A 19,294-nucleotide genomic window follows, 5' to 3' on the forward strand; every position below is an offset into this window, starting at 1 on the left:
CCCGTGGTTCTGTTGGGGAGAGCCAGGGGAAGCCAGCGCATGCGTTCTTGTGTCCGTGTGCGGGAGGGAGGGGTGCGAGGCAATGGCGCATGCGCGCTCTCCGTGCCCGGGGTGGATGCGTGGACGGGCACGGTTGTGTCTGCGCAGCTGGCGCGTGCGCAGTGTGCCACACTACGTCCCTCTCTCGCACAGCGGCGGCGCGGCTCCTGGGAGCTGACCGGGCTTGTCGGAGCTGAGGGGGAGCGGACACCCCGGACCCGGCTGCCTCCGCCCTCGCCGTGTCACTGCGGCGCGGACCCCCAGCGGGGCCTGGCCTGGCCTGGCCTGGCGCCCCGCCTGTGAGAACTCGGCTCCCGCTGGACCCCGGCCCGCCCGTCGTCCCGCCGGGTCGGGGCCGTGTTCGTGCCCGGGATGCCCACGGAGCCCGCCCGCTCGCCAGGCGGGCCGGACGGCCGGGGCCCGAGCCCGAGCCGTGCTGGGGAAGCGGGGACCGCGGCGGGGACGGGCCCGTGGGACAGCGGCGGATCTCCAGCCTCCGAGAACGGCCCCTGCGGCTCCTCTGGGCCGCCTTCGAGGGAGGCCCCCCGGCCGGGACAGCCGCTGGTGCACATCGACCGGCAGCGGATCCAGGCTGTGGCGGACGGTGCGCGGGCTGCTGAGCTCCAGGCTCTGGGAGTTGACGTGTACGACCAGGATGTGCTGGAGCAAGGAGTCCTTCAGCAGGTAGATCATGCCATTCAGGACGCCCAGCGGGCCAGTGCAGAGGCGGAATACCAATCGGTGCTGGATGACTTAAGGTAAATTTGTGGGCAAGCTCTTACTGCTTCTATAGCTGGGCTCTCCGTGAGTTTAAAAGTGGGTTGAATCATGGATGTAAGAGAAGGAGATGACTTTCTGACTTCACTGTCAGATCTCAAAACCATTGAAAAAGCGAGGTACGTATCCTTATCCCTATTCTACAGGCGAGGGAAGCGAAGCACATATACAGGAGAACCTCAGCCTTATGAACAGCTGGCGAATTGAGGTTGTTGGTATATCTGAAATGTTCCTAACGCTGAACAAAACCTGATTGTTCTTTCAGAAGTTTACAGCTGAACACTGACTGAATACAGCTTTGAAACATTATGCAAAAGAAAAATGCTGCTTTTAATCACTTAATAACTTAAATGCAACAAGCACAGAAACCATTTCTTTACCTTGTCAATTTTTTTAAACTTTCCCTTTATTTTTCTAGTAATTTACGTTTAACGCAGTACTCTACTGCGTTTGCTTTTTCTTTTATTTTTTGGTCTCTGCTGTTGCCTGATTGCGTATTTCTGGTTTCAGATGAGGCGTGCGGTTGACTGGTCAGTACGTAACTCTGGTGTTTGTAACTCTGAGGTTCTACTGTATGTTAAATGACTTACCTGAGGTCACCCAGCTAGTCTGTGGAATAGAACCAGGTTTCCTGACTTCAAGTCTGATATCTTGTCTGCTAGTCTGTACTGTTCCCACAAAGTCACCTTCTGTCTATCTTCTGTCTGGCCAGTGCAGGATTTCCCTATGCAATATATTGCAAAGTGTATTGTAAATCCAAGTGGCGTTATGCTTGGAGAAGTGACCCTATAAAAATAGGTGCATGTTATGTTCTTCACATGGTCTATCTGATCGTGCGATTCATGGATCACAGAACTAAGCATCCTGTCACATGCTCTTGTAAGACTATTCAGGAAATCCTCCCTGTAAAAACCAAATGTTAAAGTGGCATGTAGACAATGATGTCTGGTGGAATGGGACTAAGGCCTGGCCTACACTGACGCCGGCAGTTGACATACTGTAGCTTGTGTATCTCCTGTCAATTTACTTACATTGCCATACCGCAGTGTCTTCACTGTGCTGCACTGATGGGAGGTGGCCTCTGGTCAACGCAGCCTTACTCTTTTCATGGGGAGTGGATTTATTGCGTTGACTGGAGAGCACTTCCGGGATCGATTGAACGGGTCTCCACAGCCCACTCAGTCGATCTCACTGCATCGATCCATGCAGCTCCAGAAGTGTAGACATACCCTAAGTGTCATGAATTTCTGAACTTTAATCCTGTCTTACAGTGTCCAGCTCAACCATTGAATTGCTGAGTGATCTTGGGCACCTCATTTTCTCTCTCCATTCTTGTTTCTCTATTTTTGCATTATTGTTGCTTTACAGTGCCTCATAATACATGTAAGACAGCCCTCAAAGAGCTTATAAAACTTTATGCATCTAATTAATCCTTTTGACTTCAGTGAGTCTACTCATAAATGAAGTTAAGAGGGTGCATAAGAGTTGTCTGAAATTAAGACCTAATTTTTCAGTGATGGAGCAAAAGGTTGTAGTGAGCACACAAAGGTTGACAGAGGAAGAATGGGGCAACATTAATAAGATTATGCATTTACTCTTTCAAGGCTGGTGTACAGCATCGGGGAATAAAGTTTTCATAGAGTCATAGAAATGTAGGGCTGCAAGAAACTCACAAGGTCACATAATCCAGTCCCCTGTGCTGCGTGGCAGGACCTAGTATATCTAGACCATCCCTGACAAGTGTTTGTTTAACTTGTTCTTAAAAACCTACAAAGATGAGGATTTCAAAATCTTCCTTGGAAGCCTATTTCAGTGTTTGTTTCCTCATAGTTACAAAGTTTTTCCTAATATCTAACCATAATCTCCATTGCTGCAGATTAAGACCATTACATCATGCCCTACCTTCAGTGGACATGGAGAACCATTGATCACTGTCCTCTTTAAAACAGACCTTAATATATTTGATGAGGGTTATCAGGGTCCCCCCCTCGATCTGCTTTTCTCAAGACTAAACATGCCTAGTTTTTTAAAAATTTTCTTCATAGGTCAGGTTTTCTAATCCTTTTACCATTTTTGTTGTTGTCCTTCAGACTTTCTTCAATTTGTCCACATATTTCTTAAAGTATGTTGTCCAGAACTGCACATAATACTCCATTGAGGCCTCATCAATGCTGAGTAGAGCGGGACAGTCATCTCTCTTGTCTTACATATGACCCTCCTGCTACACCCCAGAATATCAGCCTGGTTTGCAATTGCATCACATTGTTGGCTCATTCAGTTTGTGATCCACTATTTTTTCTTAGTTGCATGTTTGTGTCACAGAAGAAAAGGTCTGAGCTAGAGATTAAAATGAAGGAAGGTGAGTAGTCTTTTCAGACAAGTTAACAAAGTGTGGTTTATGGGTATGAAGCCACTTGCAAGACTGTGGAGATGGTTGTGGAAAAATTAAGCAAATGGGATATGAAGTCTAGTATCACTGGCAGACTGGAAGGGACAGGGATAATGAGGCATGTAAGCAGAGAGGGACAGAGTTGGTCATGGTCCTGGAGAGTCAGAAAATAAATGTTAAACTTGATGTGGTGGTGGTGGAGAGGAGTGAGTGAAAGATTCAAACAGCAAGGTAACAGGATCAGAATGACAGAACCCAAGGGATGATCTTAGTAGCTGCATTTTTGCATGGACTAGAATGGGATGATGTGGATGTCAGGAGCATAAGAGGAGGTTCTCATAAACAAGATGGGAAATGACCACGGCCTCAAAGAGAGTTCCTGTTGTGTGGACAGAGAGAAAAGGGGGATTTAAGTGATGTTACGGAGGAAGTAGCAGTAAGATTTGGAGATGGCCTAGGTCATGGGTTCTTGAACTGGTGGGTAGGGGTGTGTGTGATGGCCAGATGTCGGGGACACAGCTTTGAGCAGCCCAGAGCCCCACCACTCGCAGGCCCATGAGCAACCCCAGCCGGCCGCGGGGCTGTGAATCAGCCCTGCCACCTGGGGAGTTGTAAGCCCCGACTCCCACTATGCAAGGAGCCCCAAGCCCTCCAGCCCAGCTCCATCCTCAATTCCATTCCACCTCCAGCCCTGCTCTGCCTTCAAAGAAAGGGTGCTGAATAGAAGTTTGCCCAGGGCACAATTTTTCCTGTCGGCAGCCTGGGACTGTGACAACATTAGAAGGCTTGATTGTTCAGAAGATAAAGTACTTTATTATGTGACAGTCAAAGACACAGGCACATACTTTCATTTTTATCAATTTTAGCAGTAGAGGTGATCATTATTTTCAGGAGAAAGTATCTTGAGGCTTACATTAAACACAGTTTTACCAGCATCATTACCGCAATGCGTCATTTTCTGCAAAATTTTGACTGGTGCATTGATGAAACCATGCAAACTGCAATGATATCTTGAAACTAGACATCCTGAGCATAAAAATGAAAACATAGATTTTTTTCAAATGCCGAGAAGAAGCAACAATAAAAGCCAGATGTAGATGGAAGTTTCCGACAGCAAACATCCTCAGCTGTGGAGGGCTGTTATGCTGTGTGTCTACGAATCACCTGTACCAAAATTCCGCACACGATTGATAGGTGAGGAGCTTGTTCTGCCAGCGGGCAAAGATATTGTGTCTCTTATGATTGGCAATGATACTGTCAAAAAGCTTAATATACTTTCCGTGTCAAATGATACTGTGAAACAGAATATATGAGATATCTGAAGATATCAAAAAACAAGTTGTGCACGAAATTAAACATTTTGCTTTTTGTGTCCAGCCTGTAACTTGATGAAACTACTGATGTTACTAACCTGCACAATTGATAGCTTTCGTGTGGTATGTTAATGCCGGGGATCTTAAGGATAAGTTCTTACTCTGTGAGCAACTTGAAACAGCCACAACAGCATAGGCCATTTTCAAAACGGTGAATGCCTTTTTTGAAAGCAATGGCATTGAATGGAAAAATCTTTGTGGTATCTGTACCAATGGTGCTCCAGCTATAGTTTGGCTTTCAGCAGAAGGTGGAGTGCCTGTCACATAATATGATTGTCACTCGTGTACTCCATCGTAAAGTCCTAGCTGCAGAGACATTGCCAATGTGCCTTAAGTGATGGATGTTGTTATACCAGCAGTGAACTACATTAAAGAGCATGCTCTGAATAGTTGTCTCTTTCGAGAGCTCTGTAATGAAGTGAGTGGTGAATATGAAGTTCTGCTTTTCCACATTCAAGAATGATGGCTTTCTAGGGGACGCACATTAAAGCACATTTTTATACTTTGTGAAGAGATGGCAGAGCTTTTCCTGCAAAAAGAGAAATGAGCTGAACAAAACATTCAGTGGCAAGAAAACGGCTTCTCTGCTTGCTATACCTAGCTGATATCTTTGATAGCCTTAATGACTTCAGTTTGTCGCTTCAGGGAAAATGTTCAACATTAATAAACCTGACTAATAAAATCAGAGCCTTCCAGACGAAGTTGGATCTGTGGTGCAGGAAGCTGGACACGGAAGATATGGCATGTTTCCGACCCTTTCCTCGTTCAGCAAGGAGGAGGAAGTCAACATTGATAGTACACTCAAGTCAGCTGTCAGTGAACATCTGAGAACCCTTCACGAAGAGTTCTCGTACTAATTCCCTGCCCTACCAGAAGCACTTCATTCCCTTGTGAAGAACCCTTTCAATGGGACGGCTGAGCGGTTACCTACTGAGCATATTCAGGCATAGGAACAGTTTGTCGACATGATCAGTGATGAAGTGAAAGCAAAATTCACACAGCTGCCTCCAAAACAGTTCTGATGCTCAATTGTAAGTGAATACCCACTGTCGTCTGAAATGGCTCTGAGAGTCCTCCTGCTGTTTCCCATTACCTACAAATGCAAAAGTGGATTCTCCAGCCTTCTCACAATAAAGATGAAATCTCAAAACCAGCTTGATGTGAAGCCCTTTCTAAAACAATGCCAAGAATAAAACTTCTTGTGTCAAACAGCATCATCCATCTCAGTGATTTTTGACTGCTTCTGGTGATTAATTGGTGTCAAGTATTAAAATAAAATTCTACTTAAAAATATTTTGTGCTTATAACAATAATTTGTAAAAATGTGTTTTAATTTTAATTTAAATGCAGTGAGAGGGTAAATTCATTTTAAATAATGGGGTTTAAGTTTAGCATTTAACATAGTGTTAAATATAAAAAATGTGTTTTTAATTTCTAAGGGGGAGGTCGCACTCAGAGGCTTGCTGTGTGAAAGGGGTCATCAATACAAAAAGTTTGAGAACCACTAGCCTAGATTTATGGGGCTGTGGATAGGACAGAGTCAAAGATGACACCTAGGTTACAGACCTTAGTTGTGGAGTGGATAATGGTGTGTTGAACAGTAACAGAAGAGGGGAAGTGGAGAGAGTTTTGATAAAAGACAGAGTTCAGTTCTCACCGTGTTAAGTTTTAAAGTCAAAAGTGATAGAAAAGATATCCAGGAGATGTCAAAGAAAGAGGATGAAGTGAGTGATTGGATGGTGTCAGACAAGTCAGGAGTAAGAGGCAGATGTTTGAGTTGTCAGTAATTTGAAGTTGCAGCTAATTGAATGTGATCAGATGAGATTGCACAAAGAAAAAGGTGTAGAAGGAGAAGTGGCCAAGGTTATAGTTCTGTAGAACCCTACAGAAATGAGAGAGGGAAGCAGAAAGATCTGTAAACTGACCTTGAAGGAATGGCCAAAAAGATAGGAGGAAAACGAGGAAAGGACTGTCACAAAATCAATAGAAGGACTAAATGATGAAATGGGAAGGTATGAGCAAAAGAGTTGAAAACAGGAGAGAGGTCAAGGACGATGAGGATGAGAACGTTGGACTCTAGATTAGGTTAATAGATTCCAAGGCCAGAAGGGACCATTGTGATCATTGAGTCTGATATATGCATATAACTTCCGCAAAATAATAAATTAGAGGGGAGCAGGGATGGCTTTGGAGGAGAGGAATTCAAAGTAGTATTGTAAACTGCTCTCTTGATGATTTTGGAGGTGAAAGGGAAAGGCGATGTGGTTGAAGATGTGTTGGTTCTGAGAATAGGAAAGAGTACAGTGTGCTTAGCCATTATCCTCATTTTATAGGTGAACATCTTACAGGTCACAAGTGTTGAAGCTGAACTATTTCACATTTACATAGTGCTTTTTAGTTGCATAGCTGTGCATTGGGATGATGTATTTATTCTCCCTCTAGAACTTGCAAATGTGACTGAGGTCTATACAGGACCCCCTCATAAGGTTGGACATGGGAGGCACAGCCAGTGGGAGGAGACATTCATGAAGATGTTTTCAGCATATGTTCTACCCCAAAACTAAGTAATAGCAGAAAATGTGATGGAAAAAGCATGGCAGTTCACAATTCATTTACTGCACACATTGTGGATGGCAACAGTGACTGATTCTTTTAAAAAAATACATTTTAGTATTTATTTTGCTCAACCGAGCCACTTTGCAAGAGTAAATGTGAATTTATCAACACTTGTGTATGTCCTCAAAGAAGATCTTCTGGCCCCTTGCTGTTTAGTTAGTGGGGCCTCAAACAATGTGAGACTCGTTCTTCATCTCTATGTGCATATTTGTTTCATGTGATTTCAGCATCTGAGAGTTTGATTTCTGTTTCACCTGGTAGCAGCAGCTACAGATATCACTCTGTCTTGCATTGTTACATAAATGAACTAGCTGGCAGACTAGTCATGCAGCAAGTTACTAACCAGTGTGTTAATAGAGATAGGTAGAAAGAGAAGCCTACTTCTTTAATGTATATTTGAAAATCCACTCTCTCACTCCCCACCGTTATTTATGTTTGGTCTGACATGTTTTCCTTTGCATTTCTAATTGTTAATTTGAATGGTGATGTATTATCACATGCTGCAGTTGGCCCGCAGGTATCAGAGGCGTCATGTACTGATATTATACACAATGGAGTAAAGAAGAATTCAATATCTTATATTAAAAAATGTTAGTTTTACCTCTCATGGGTAGAAAAATCAGTTCAGTAGGCTCTTGCTGTCATATCCCCTCCTCCCCCCCCATTAATTGAACAGATCATGCAACAGTCATTAGATGGCAACACTTTTTGGTTACTATCCACCTAGGCTTTATGTGAGTCAGTGGCAGGTTATATATAAAAACTTGAATAAATAGCATGGTCTAGCCATGAAAGGTTCAGTATCACTGTACCAAACTCTGAGTTATGTGCTCACCCTTCTTAAAATTATTTTTGTATTTTGCTGTAAAATAATTTATATGTTATGTTAAAGGGACACTAAAGTTAAAATAATACTTAAAATAAATGCCCATACCAATATAATTTCTTACTACAGAATATTAAAACAAATGTAAAAAGGAAACCCAACTCTTTCACTATTTATGCTTATTTCTTGCAGTTCTCTTACCTGGATAATGAAAGTAGATTGGCTAGTTTCACTTCCTGCTAGTCATTCATTACCAGAGTTGTAATTATTGAGTTCCAAATACTGCAGTGGGTTGTTTGTATTTGAACAAAACAGTTTAACATTTTTTAAAAATCATGAAACCTTTTCTACTAATGCTAAATTCATTTTAAAAACTAGCCTTTGTAAAATTCAAAGGCCAGGAAAATCAAAATACTTATTTAGAAATCCAACTTTAGACTTCTGTTCATTAAAACCTTGGCTATGATTTTTAGATTAAACTATCTAAGTTGAAAATGTCATGTACTTTTCTTCTCATTATTATAACTGAATAGTAAATTAACATCTTTTTATTTTTCAGGTCATGTATGACATCTCTGAAACAAATCAATACAATTATAGAGCAACTAACTCCTCAAGCTGCCACCAGCAAAGATATAAACAGAAAACTAGACTCTGTAAAACGGCAAAAGTATAACAAGGTAACTGGAAAAACTTAACTTGTGCTTTGGATTGCTTAAGGCACTGATCCTGTGTTAGGCTTCACATTTGAGAATCCTGATAAAGGGTCAGAAGCTAAACTTGCTGTTCCTTCATCATTTCAACAGTTTTTGTTTTTTTTTAAATCAAAGGCTATCAGAACCTGATCCAAAGCCCTCTGACGTCTCAGTGGGAGTTCCATTGATGGTCTTTGGATCAATCTTTTATTGTTTCAGAACTTGTTTGGATAAATGATTGTAATTAAATTCCGGGAAGGCTTCATGGTGGAGTTTTGGACTCTTAGCAAAGTTGTTTGAATCTTTCACCACATGTATCCATGTTATCTGAAAATGAATTAATGAACAACCTGTTGCAGGGTAATATCTAGTTTGAATGAGGTATCCATCATTAGCCATCTCTAAAACTGCTGAAGTGAGCACTGTATAGAAATCACTGTATAGAAAAACCTGAGCAATTTTATTTATATGAGTAGTCCTATTGATCTTAAGAGACTAGTGAAATGCATGAAGTTAGATGTGTATAGTGTTTGCAGATTCAGGCTGTAAATTACAAGTTGCACCCTATTTGTGCTGCCATTTGCAGGAATTCAATGTTTTTAAAAATATTTTGCCCTTTTGAGTAGTTAAAAAAAGTTCTTAGTAGGTGAAAGCTAACTTTTTTGATAGTGAGCTAGAAATGTTAGTTGCCTTATAAACTGCTAAGCTGTGAAATTATCTCCTTGATAGCTTAGTGCTGACGTGTGATAAGTGTTTTATAATATGGGTATTAGGATAGCAGGCATGTGAGTGCTTGTGTAAGTATCTTTTGTAACTGCACACAGGCGCACTGGAGGATTTTCAACAAATGACATTCCTCTAAGGAGACAAACAACTCTTTGGGGCAATTTGCTAAATTTAAAAAAACACCCTAAAACTTGCCATAACTTGATCCTCAAATCTTGTGCCTTTGGGGGGAGAAGGAAAGATTTAGAAAGAATAAAGTTTATAAGAAATGAAAGCGTGTACTTCTTTGTTTCACAATTTGATCAGTTTATTTACAAATCAGGAAATTCATAGATTCCAAAGCCAGATAAGGCCATTATGATTATCTGGTCTGACCTCCTGTATAACACAGTCCATAACCTTGTGGTCACCCTAGAAATTGTAACTTTGCTACATTGTAACATTTATGAGGACAATAAAAGTGGAGCAAAAGTTGTGAAAGAAGTGTACAGGACCCATAGTTTTGAATTTCCTCACTCTTGTATGTTTATAAGCACTGTGATGTTAGAGTTTTTTAGCAAATTAATTAGTTGCCTGTTCATGCATGAAGAATAACATTGAGTGGTTTTGAGTTCTTTCAGTTTCTTTGTGGCAACACATCTCAAAATGGATGTGTTGGAGAGAGGATTCATACTTAATTTTATGGTTGTATTTAGCACATATGAAAGTGAAAGGTTAGTACTGACTGAGCTCAAATATATGCTTAGTGCAATTTCATATTCTATATATGGGGCTTTTCTTCACTGGATCCTAAACCCAAGTTTAAAAATGCATACCCAAGTTGTATGTCTGATGTATTTGTGGAAGTCTGAGATTTGTTGTGTGCACAACATCTGGTGATTTACATGTATATGCTGTACATGTACACCTGAATTAGTGCACTTTTAAAAATTTGGGCTCTAGTCATGATGAACTGTGCCAAAGTGGGAGTGTGGATGTGTGTGTTATATAGATAAATATCCACCAGGTACTGGGATGACACCTTCCACATGCATTTTTATCACATGGAACCATATCAAAATTTGAAAGTGTTTCAGATGCATAGTGCTAACCTTTTACTTAACATTTATAACAGCTTGAACCTTGTTGTATGTGAGAAAAGCAAGTTTGCTAATCAGAGTTTTAAATGTATACACTCTTGTCATTCAAGGAGCAACAGTTAAAAAAGATCAAAGCAAAACAAAAGCGTCTTCAAGCAGTTTTTGGTGGAGCAGAGACTCTCATTGGAACAAGTGATGTTGAATTTCAGGATGATGAAGGTGAGGGAAAATGCCACAGCAAATCTTTTTTTCTGCATTTCTGTTATTTCTGTGTAATGCCTTTTTTTGTTTGAAGCTAATTGTCAAGATCTTTGCCAGTGAACATGAGTAAATACATTTCAGTGGTTTATTTTCAAAGAGTGATTTTAGGAACACTTAACTCTCTGCACCTGCAGAATTGCAAATCTCAGAGTATCCATGTGGGGATTTTTAAAGACTGAAAGTAGATATGTGCTTAGTTCAGTAGGGATGGCGGATGCACATTAGAGTATTGGGCTTAATAAATTGGAAATCTTAACATTTTTCACAACTAATGTGATAAAGCTGACTAATGTAATTATTGAATTACATTTTATAATCATCCATCAATCAGTACTCACAAAATTGGTTTTTCATATTTTGGTAGTGAATAGTTGTTAGAAATGAAAAAATGTTTGTGTTGTGTGATCTGTACAGTGTAAGAATAATAGTTTCTTACAGAATATTATGATAATTGTCTCAGTGTTTCAAAGATCAAATGTAACTGAGGATGTGGTTTTTTTTTCTTTCCCTTACTGTCCTCTGCAAACTCAGCATGAGTTCTTAGAGTCAAGCTGATAGCTTTTTGTCTTGTGCATCATCGCTTGTAATAAAAATTCTAAGTAGGTACCCATTGATATCTATGCAACCGCATCAGTTTTCAGTTAGTTTGCACAGGTGTAGCTGATTGAAATTTAGAATACTGTTCTGACACGAGATGAATAGGTTCCAGCTCTCACACTCATATCTGTGTTGGATATGCAGGTTTTACAGGAGTAAAAAGCAGTAAAGATTTTTATGTTTCAGTAGAGGTGGTAGATTTGAGTTGGAAAAGATCTGTGGAATAAGAAGGTGCCACTTTGACTGTCACTTTTGTGAGTAGAAATACATCATAAGGTCCTTACTTTTACACTCTATGCACTGAACTCAGGCAATTGGTATGAGGAAATGTAGCTTAGTCATGATGAGGTCTTTATGCCTGATCTGTGTTCTCTTATTTCTGAAAGCTTAGAATTACTGAATCTGGTAAAGTAATGAGCCTAGGGAAATAACTACATATGTGATTACTGTTTTTGTACATAAATATTTGGAAGGAAATAGTGTTTTGATACTGTGGTGATTATCTTATAAATACCTAGATATAATATACAAACGTAAAAAAGTTTACGTAAAGGTATAGCAGGGTTGAAGAGCAATCATATCTGTTCAAAGCACATTAAACTCAAGATATGTACACGTGCTCATCACACTCAGGCTGTATTATTTAAATAAATAGCATTTTTCTTAAATTATGCATTAATTTTAAATTAGTTTCCCCTTGAGTGGGATAAGTAAGTGTGCAGTTGTTTTGTTTGTTCTTATATGAATTGTTTTGGAATATGGCACAACCTTAAAAACATATTTAATTGACTACACAAATCATCTAAATTCTATATTTGGCATATGCTAACATGGGCCCTGATTCAGGAAGGTATGTAAGTATATTTGTAATCTCACTGAGTTTAGTGGGACTACTGGTGCCTAAAGTTAAGCACATGATTAAGTAAGTACTGTGCTAGATCAGGGCCAGAGGCCCCAGTCCTGCAGTCTGGTCTAGGCATACCCTTAAGTACCTTACAGGCTTGTAGTTTTAGTTTCTGTCCTTCTAGTGGGAAAGCTGAGGAAGAGTTGTGTTGTGGAAATATTAAGTGTAGTCTTACAAAGAAACTTTAATAAAGAGGAATCTGGATGAAGTGAGCTTGTGGATGCAGTGTGGGTATCTGGGAAATTCTGGTAAGGTCGTAAATAGGGCACTGAATCGAAGAAATGGAGTTTAGAGATATCAGCATCTTGATAACCACTCAGTTTTAAAAAATGAGTTAAAAGTGGTTTCAGATGCTACACCCCCCCCCAAGTGCACCTACCAAATTTGTTTTGTTTATACATCTTGTTGCAAATGTGTATACATTTAGCACAGTGTATGTGGAATATGAACATTTCAATAACTTGTGTGTACGGTTTTGTTTTGTATTGTGTTCTGTGTAGTTGCTATGACTTAAAAAAATAATCAGAAGGTAGATGCCAGTGATCTATAGTAGATGTTTGGTAGAGTATTTGATAATGTTAGAAACTTTGAGTGTGTAATCAGCTTTGTGACCCTTCTCTGATGTATGGTGTGTAGAAATGCTGAGACTACAAGTTTAAGAGTATATAATAGACATTAAATTATTTATTGTAGTGTTGGAAGGTCAAAGTTAAGGTAGTGTGTGGGATTTTCAGTTTTTGGACTCATCTATATTGGATATATCTATATATGAAAGTCAGTATGTCAGAGAAGATATTAGTGTGTTGGTGTTATGATGGCAGTGGGTTAATGTTTGGAGATTGATGATATGGATATTGTCTTAATTTATTATTATCTTTGCAGATATGCTTCATGTCAGAACTGGCTGCATTTCAGTGGTGGGTGAAGTGATTGTTTCATGAATATAGTTTGAGAAGTACTTTGAGATAAAAGGTGCTATATACTGTACATGTAAAATAGACTATTTTGGCCTTCTGTTTCATTCTCTTCCTTTTTGGAACCCCTTTGCCCTCTGTCCTCCTTGCCCCCCAGTTTAGTTTGTATGGTTGGTTTCTCTAACCACTGAATTAGTTGGATATAATTTTGGTTTGTTCTGAACAGTGTCCGAGGTAAAGTGCTAATTTTGGGATTGTTGCTTATATGTTATTAAAATGAATACATTTAAAAATTAAAACAAACCTGCTTATCTGTTTGAACTGTGGCATTTTACTAAGAGCATATTCATGAGTCTGCAGATGAGAAATGAATGTTCTGAGTCTCTTTGCAGAGCCTGGTCCGTCGTCTCTTGGCAGCATGCTCATGCCAGTCCAGGAAACAGAATGGGAGGAACTCATTCGTACTGGTCAGATGACCCCTTTTGGAACTAAAGTCCCTCAGAAGATAGAAAAGAAGCCACGCAGGATAATGTTAAATGAAGCATCTGATTTTGAGAAGTATTTGGCAGATCAAGCTCAGCTGTCATCTGAAAGGAAGAGATCATCCCTTCAGAAGAGAGCAGAGAAGAAAGCACAGGCCAAGAGCATTCAGTGTGCAACTCCCACATTAGTCATAAAGGGAAAGAGGGGTAAAAACAGAACCCTGTCAAAAACGGACAAGCGCCTGAAAAAGCACATGAAGAAACTTCAGAATCACGCTCTTCAGATCCAATTTAAGATAGGAATGCCAAAGGAAAAGAGACTTCCTGAGATCAAGGAGAAACTGAGAGGTGAGAAAGGGGATGACAGTGAAGAGTCAGAATATATGCCTGATGAGGAGCTTTTTAATCCAGAAGAGGAGGAAGAGGAGGAAGCATTTTTTCATGCTGATGATAATTCTGATTATGAACTGAAGACTCTGCCAGGAAGAAGAAAACATTCAGGGAAGAGAGACCTTAAGAAAGAAGCTGAGGAGGATGAAGACTTCTTCCCGAGCTCTGAGGAAGAGGAAGAGAATACGGCAGGAAATCGTAGAGTAAAGAGATGGAGAGACGATGGTGATGAAGATTATTATAAACAAAGGCTAAGGTAGGTCCAAGAAGGCTTTATATTAGTTACTTTTATAGATCATATCACACACAGACAATAGTTGAAATATACTTCCAAGAATTCAGATGAAGGGAGAAGGTTGTGAAATTAAACATATGTTGAGCCAATAAAAATATCGACATGCAGACTTCTAAAAGGCTGCTATGATATTGGGAATACTCCATAAACAGTATCTGATTACCTACTGGGAAAGAGCCTGCTTTGTGAAATAAACATTTTCTGCATTGTTTTTCAGTGTGTCCAAAAATCAGTATATGAAAAATAAGGCAGATTGCGGGATTGTGTGGTATTACTAAGTAATAATTCTGTTTACTTCTATAGCATCTTTTAAAGCATTTTGTATGCTTTACAAAGACGTGTAAGTATCATTCCTCGTATTGTACAGATAAGAATGCTCAAGTACAGGGAGATTGTAACTTGCCCAATGTCTCGTGCACATCATCGCTGACAGACCTGGGAATAAAAACCAGGAGTTCTGAGTCCTAGTCTTCTGCTTTAACCACTTGATTGTGCTGCCCAAGAAGAAATAACTCTTGAATTAGGGGTAGTTTTGTTAGTATTTTTATGTCGCCTGTTGAATGATTGGAAGACTTTCAACAGGAAGTTCTGATGTCTGTCTGTAGCAGAGTTCCCATTGGCACTAAATGAAAGTTAGTTTTAGATCCTGTTTTTCTTTGAGTGGCCTCTTCACATTCATGGTGTGAATATGCAGAGCTTATCTTGAACAAACCCAGATACAGGTGAATAACCTTAATTTTTTGTGTACAGGTATTCCTTGCGTCAAATCTGCATGCTTTTTTACCTAACACTGTTTCAAATAAATATGCAAACACTTTATAATATATGATCACTATTGATCATTGAAATTTTGATTTTTGTGTTTTAAGAATGCTGTTATTGTGGTCATAAAGATACCTATGTTAAAATGAAACCACTGATTTGACTTTAGTAAGGCTTTTTATACTGTCTTGCATATCTGCTCCTTGTGTGTATTCAGGATCTTACCTGCTTGCTTCAGTGACTAAAATATATTTTAGTCCTGTTATCAGCACAACTTTGAGACTGGAAACTGGATTCTAATCTGGCTCATGTATCAACACCAGAATTGTTTTGGAAATGCTGGTTGTGATTCTGAGTAAGGTTCAGTTGAATTTTGCACATTAAGAAGAGATTCAATCGTTTCGTTAAATCAGAATAGAGTATCCTTCCCAGACTTATAGCACTGGCTCTTTGAGTACAGAATGAATTTTCTGAGAAGTTACAAGTAAATTGTTCAGTTAGTTTGAGTTAAAATTAATTAAATTGATTATTTAGCACCCTGTGTCAGATCACCTTTTTTGGGCCTGAATTATCTTAATCATAGGACTGGAAGGGATGTTGAGAGGTCTCTTAGTTCAGTCCCCTGCACCCAAGGCAGGACTAAATATTATCTAGATCATCCCTGACAAGTGTTTATCTAACCTGCTTTTAAAAATCTCCAGCGATGGAGATCCCACAAACTCCCTAGGCAATTTATTATAGTGCTTAACTACCCTGACAGGAAGCGTTTCCTGATGTCCAACCTAAACCTCCCTTGCTGTAATTTAAGCCCATTGCTTCTTGTCCTAGCCTCAGAGGTTAAGGAAAATAATTTTTCTCCTCTTTGTAACAACCTTTTATTTACTTGAAACCTCTTATCATGCACTCTCTTACCCTCTGTCCCCCACAGTCTTCTCTTCTCCTGACTAAACAAACCTAGTTTTTTCAATCTTTCCTCTTAGGTCATGTTTTCTAGGCCTTTAATAATTTTTGTTGCTCACCTCTGGACTTTCTCCAATTTGTCCACGTCTTTCCTGGAATTTAGCACCCAGAACTGGGTGCAACTCCTTTTGAAGCCATATCAGTGAGGAGTATAGTGGAAGAATTACTTCTCATGTCTTGCTTACAGCATTCCTGTTAATACATCGTAGAATATTTGCTTTTTTTGCAATGGTGTTACATTCTTGTCTCATATTTAGCTTGTGATGCAGTATGACCCCCATATCCCTTTCCGCAGTACTCCTTCCTAGGCAGTCATTTCCCATTTTGTGTGTGTGCAATTGACTGTTCCTTCCTAAGCGGAGTACTTTGCATTTGTCCATATTGAATTTCATCCTGTTTACGTCAGACCGTTTCTCAGTTTGTCCAGTTCATTTTGAATTTTAATCTTATCCTCTAAAGCACTTTTAGCCCCTTCTCGCTAATTGGTCCTGCTTTGAGCAGAGGGTTGGACTAGATGATCTCCTGAGGTCTCTTCCAACTCTAATCTTCTGTGATTCTATGACTGTCTGCAAACTTTGTAAGTGTATTCTCTAGGCCATTATCTAAATCACTGATGAAGATATTGAGCAGAACCAGAACCATAATCCATCCCTGCAGGACCCCACTTGATATGCCTTTCCTACTTGACTGCGAACCACTGATAACTATTCTGGGAACTGTTTTCCAACCAGTTGTGCACCCACCCTATAGTAGCTCTATCTAGATTATATTTCCCTAGTTGTTTATCAGAAGGTCATGTGAGACAGTATCAAAAACCTTACTAAAGTCAAGATATACTATATCTACTGCTTCCCCCTATCCACGATGCTTCATACCCTTTTAAAGAAAGCTATTAGGTTGGTTTGACACTATTTGTTCTTGAAAAATTCATGCTGACTTTTACTTAATGTCTTATTATCTTCTAAATGTTTGCAAATTGATTGCTTAGTTATTTGCTCCATTGTCTTTGCAGGTACTGAAGTTAAGATGATTGGTCTTTAATTCCTTGGGTTGTTCTTATTCCTCTTTTTAAAGATTGGCATTATATTTGCCCTTTTCCAGTCCTTTGGAATCTCTCCCATCTTCCACAACTTTTTGAAGATAATCATTAATGTTTCAGATATCTCCTCAGTTAGCTCCTTTTGTTTTCTAGGATGTATTTCATCAGGCCCTAGTGATTTGAAGACATCTAACTTGTCTAATTAATTTTTAGTTTGTTCTTTCCCTATTTTAGCTTCAAATACTGTCTCATTTTCACTGGCGTTCACAGGCTAATAGCTAATAAACTTTTGGTGAAAACTGAAACAAAAAAGTCATTTAGCACTTCTGTCATTTCCACATTTTCTGTTATTGTTTTTCCCTCCTCATTAAGTACCCTGTTATTGATCTTCCTCTTGTTTTTAATGTATTTGTAGAATTTTTCTTGTTATCCTTTGTCTTTAGCTAGTTTAGTCTCGTTTTGTCCCTTGGCTTTTCTAATTTTATTCCTAGATGCTTGTGTCTGTTTGTATTCATCCTTTGTAATTTAACCTAGTTTCCACTTTTTGTAGGACTTCTTTTTCATTTTCAGATCATTGATGGTCTCCTGGTTAAGCCAACATGGTCTTCTGCCATACTTCTTATCTTTCCTACGCAGTGGGATTGTTTGCTCTTGTGCCCTTAATAATGACTCCTTGGAAAAATTGGCAACTCACTTGAACTGTTTTTCTCCTTAGACTTGTTTCCCACAGGGTCTGTCTTACTTACTCTCTCCCCCCGCCCCTACCCCCCCCGAATTTGCTGATATTTGCCTTCTTGGAATCTGTTATCTTTATTGTGCTGTTCCCTCTTACAATTCCTTAGAATTATGAACTCTGTCATTTATGATCACTCACCCAAGCTGCCTTCCACTTTTAAATTCTCAACCGGTTCCTCCATATTTGTCAAAATCAAATCTAGAACAGCCACTCCCCAGTAGCTTTCTCCACCTTCTGAAATAAAAAATTGCCTCCCATGCATTCCAAGGATTTATTGGATAATCTGTGCCCTGCTGCATTTTTTCCCAGCAGATGTCTGAAGTCCCCCATCACCACCAAGTCCTGTGCTTTGGATGCTTTTGTTAGTTTTTTTTTAAAAAAAAGCCTCATCCACCTCTTCTTCCTGGTTAGGTGGTCTGTAGTAGATAATGGAATAAGACAGATGTTTCAGTCTTCCCATATAGCTAGCTCATTGAAATCTTGTGTATAGGATACATTAGAAGACTTTTTTTTAAGATTAATGGTAATTTTTGCCATTATTTTTCTTAACTGAATGTTTCTTATACTAAAGAGAATTCCATTGTGAACTGCCTTCTTTGAGAATGATGGCTAGCTCCCATTGTTCTCAATGGAAGTGAGGTTAAAAATACCCTTAGTAAAGATGTCCTCTTTAAATTGGCTACTGTGAAGGGCAGAGGGCTGATCTGTAATTTATGACTACAGTATGTGACCTGGTTATTTAGATAGTTGCTGTAAGTAGCAGTAGGTCAAAGCACACTAGGTAACCTTTAGTATCTGGTAGCAGGATTCACAAGGCCAGTTATCTATAATGCTCTAGCCTGCTGCAAACTTTACACTACAGCTTGCCATGCACTAACTCTCTGCCATGAAGCCTAGCTGCCATGAGGGAAGATGTTAGTCCCAGACAGCATAGGTAAAAATGGTTATTAACTCGGGTTCCAATTGCAGAATCCCTATTATTGGTGGTGTTGCCTCGGCTAGAAAGAACTCAGCTTTACTTTCAGATCCCAGCCTGAGGGTGCAGAACTGGAGCTGACGAGACAATAGACATGGAATCCCATGATGTCACTTTTCAAAGTAAAACCACCTGTTAAAGTTATGTAATTCTTCTGTATGGGGATTTCAGTGGGGGATTAATCTCAGCAATGTCCATAGGTTCAAAGACAGGTTTTTTTGTAGGCTGTGCTAAAGTATTAATAAATGTATTAATCAGTAAAATATTTACTACTTTGTTGAATGAAGCTGTACTCTTTCCATTAAATTAGGTCAATATTAAATATTTTTTAATTCAGTGTTTTCATCAAGAGTAATTTATTTTGATTGAAAGTTTTAATATGATTCACAGTTTAAATTCATTCAAACAGATTTTTAATAATGTTAAGATTGTGACAATTTATCTTTAGCAAAGTCATA

The 19,294-nt window shown here is 39.4% G+C and overlaps 1 protein-coding gene across 1 annotated transcript in view; it reads left to right on the forward strand.

The window, feature by feature from the left end:
- The first annotated feature begins 227 nt into the window (after positions 1 to 227).
- Positions 228 to 19,294, forward strand: part of ERCC6 (ERCC excision repair 6, chromatin remodeling factor) — a 72,464-nt gene continuing 53,397 nt past the window's right edge. The window contains exons 1-4 of the mRNA XM_067538865.1: positions 228 to 797; positions 8,580 to 8,700; positions 10,631 to 10,739; positions 13,589 to 14,324. Of these exons, the coding sequence (XP_067394966.1) occupies positions 412 to 797; positions 8,580 to 8,700; positions 10,631 to 10,739; positions 13,589 to 14,324 (1,352 nt within the window). The 5' untranslated portion in view covers positions 228 to 411. The remainder of the gene's footprint in view (positions 798 to 8,579; positions 8,701 to 10,630; positions 10,740 to 13,588; positions 14,325 to 19,294) is intronic.

Source organism: Emydura macquarii, unplaced genomic scaffold, assembly GCF_026122565.2.
Source record: "Emydura macquarii macquarii isolate MOO-44397 ecotype Brisbane River unplaced genomic scaffold, CSIRO-AGI_Emac_v2 contig_67, whole genome shotgun sequence".
Lineage (NCBI taxonomy): Eukaryota > Metazoa > Chordata > Testudines > Chelidae > Emydura > Emydura macquarii.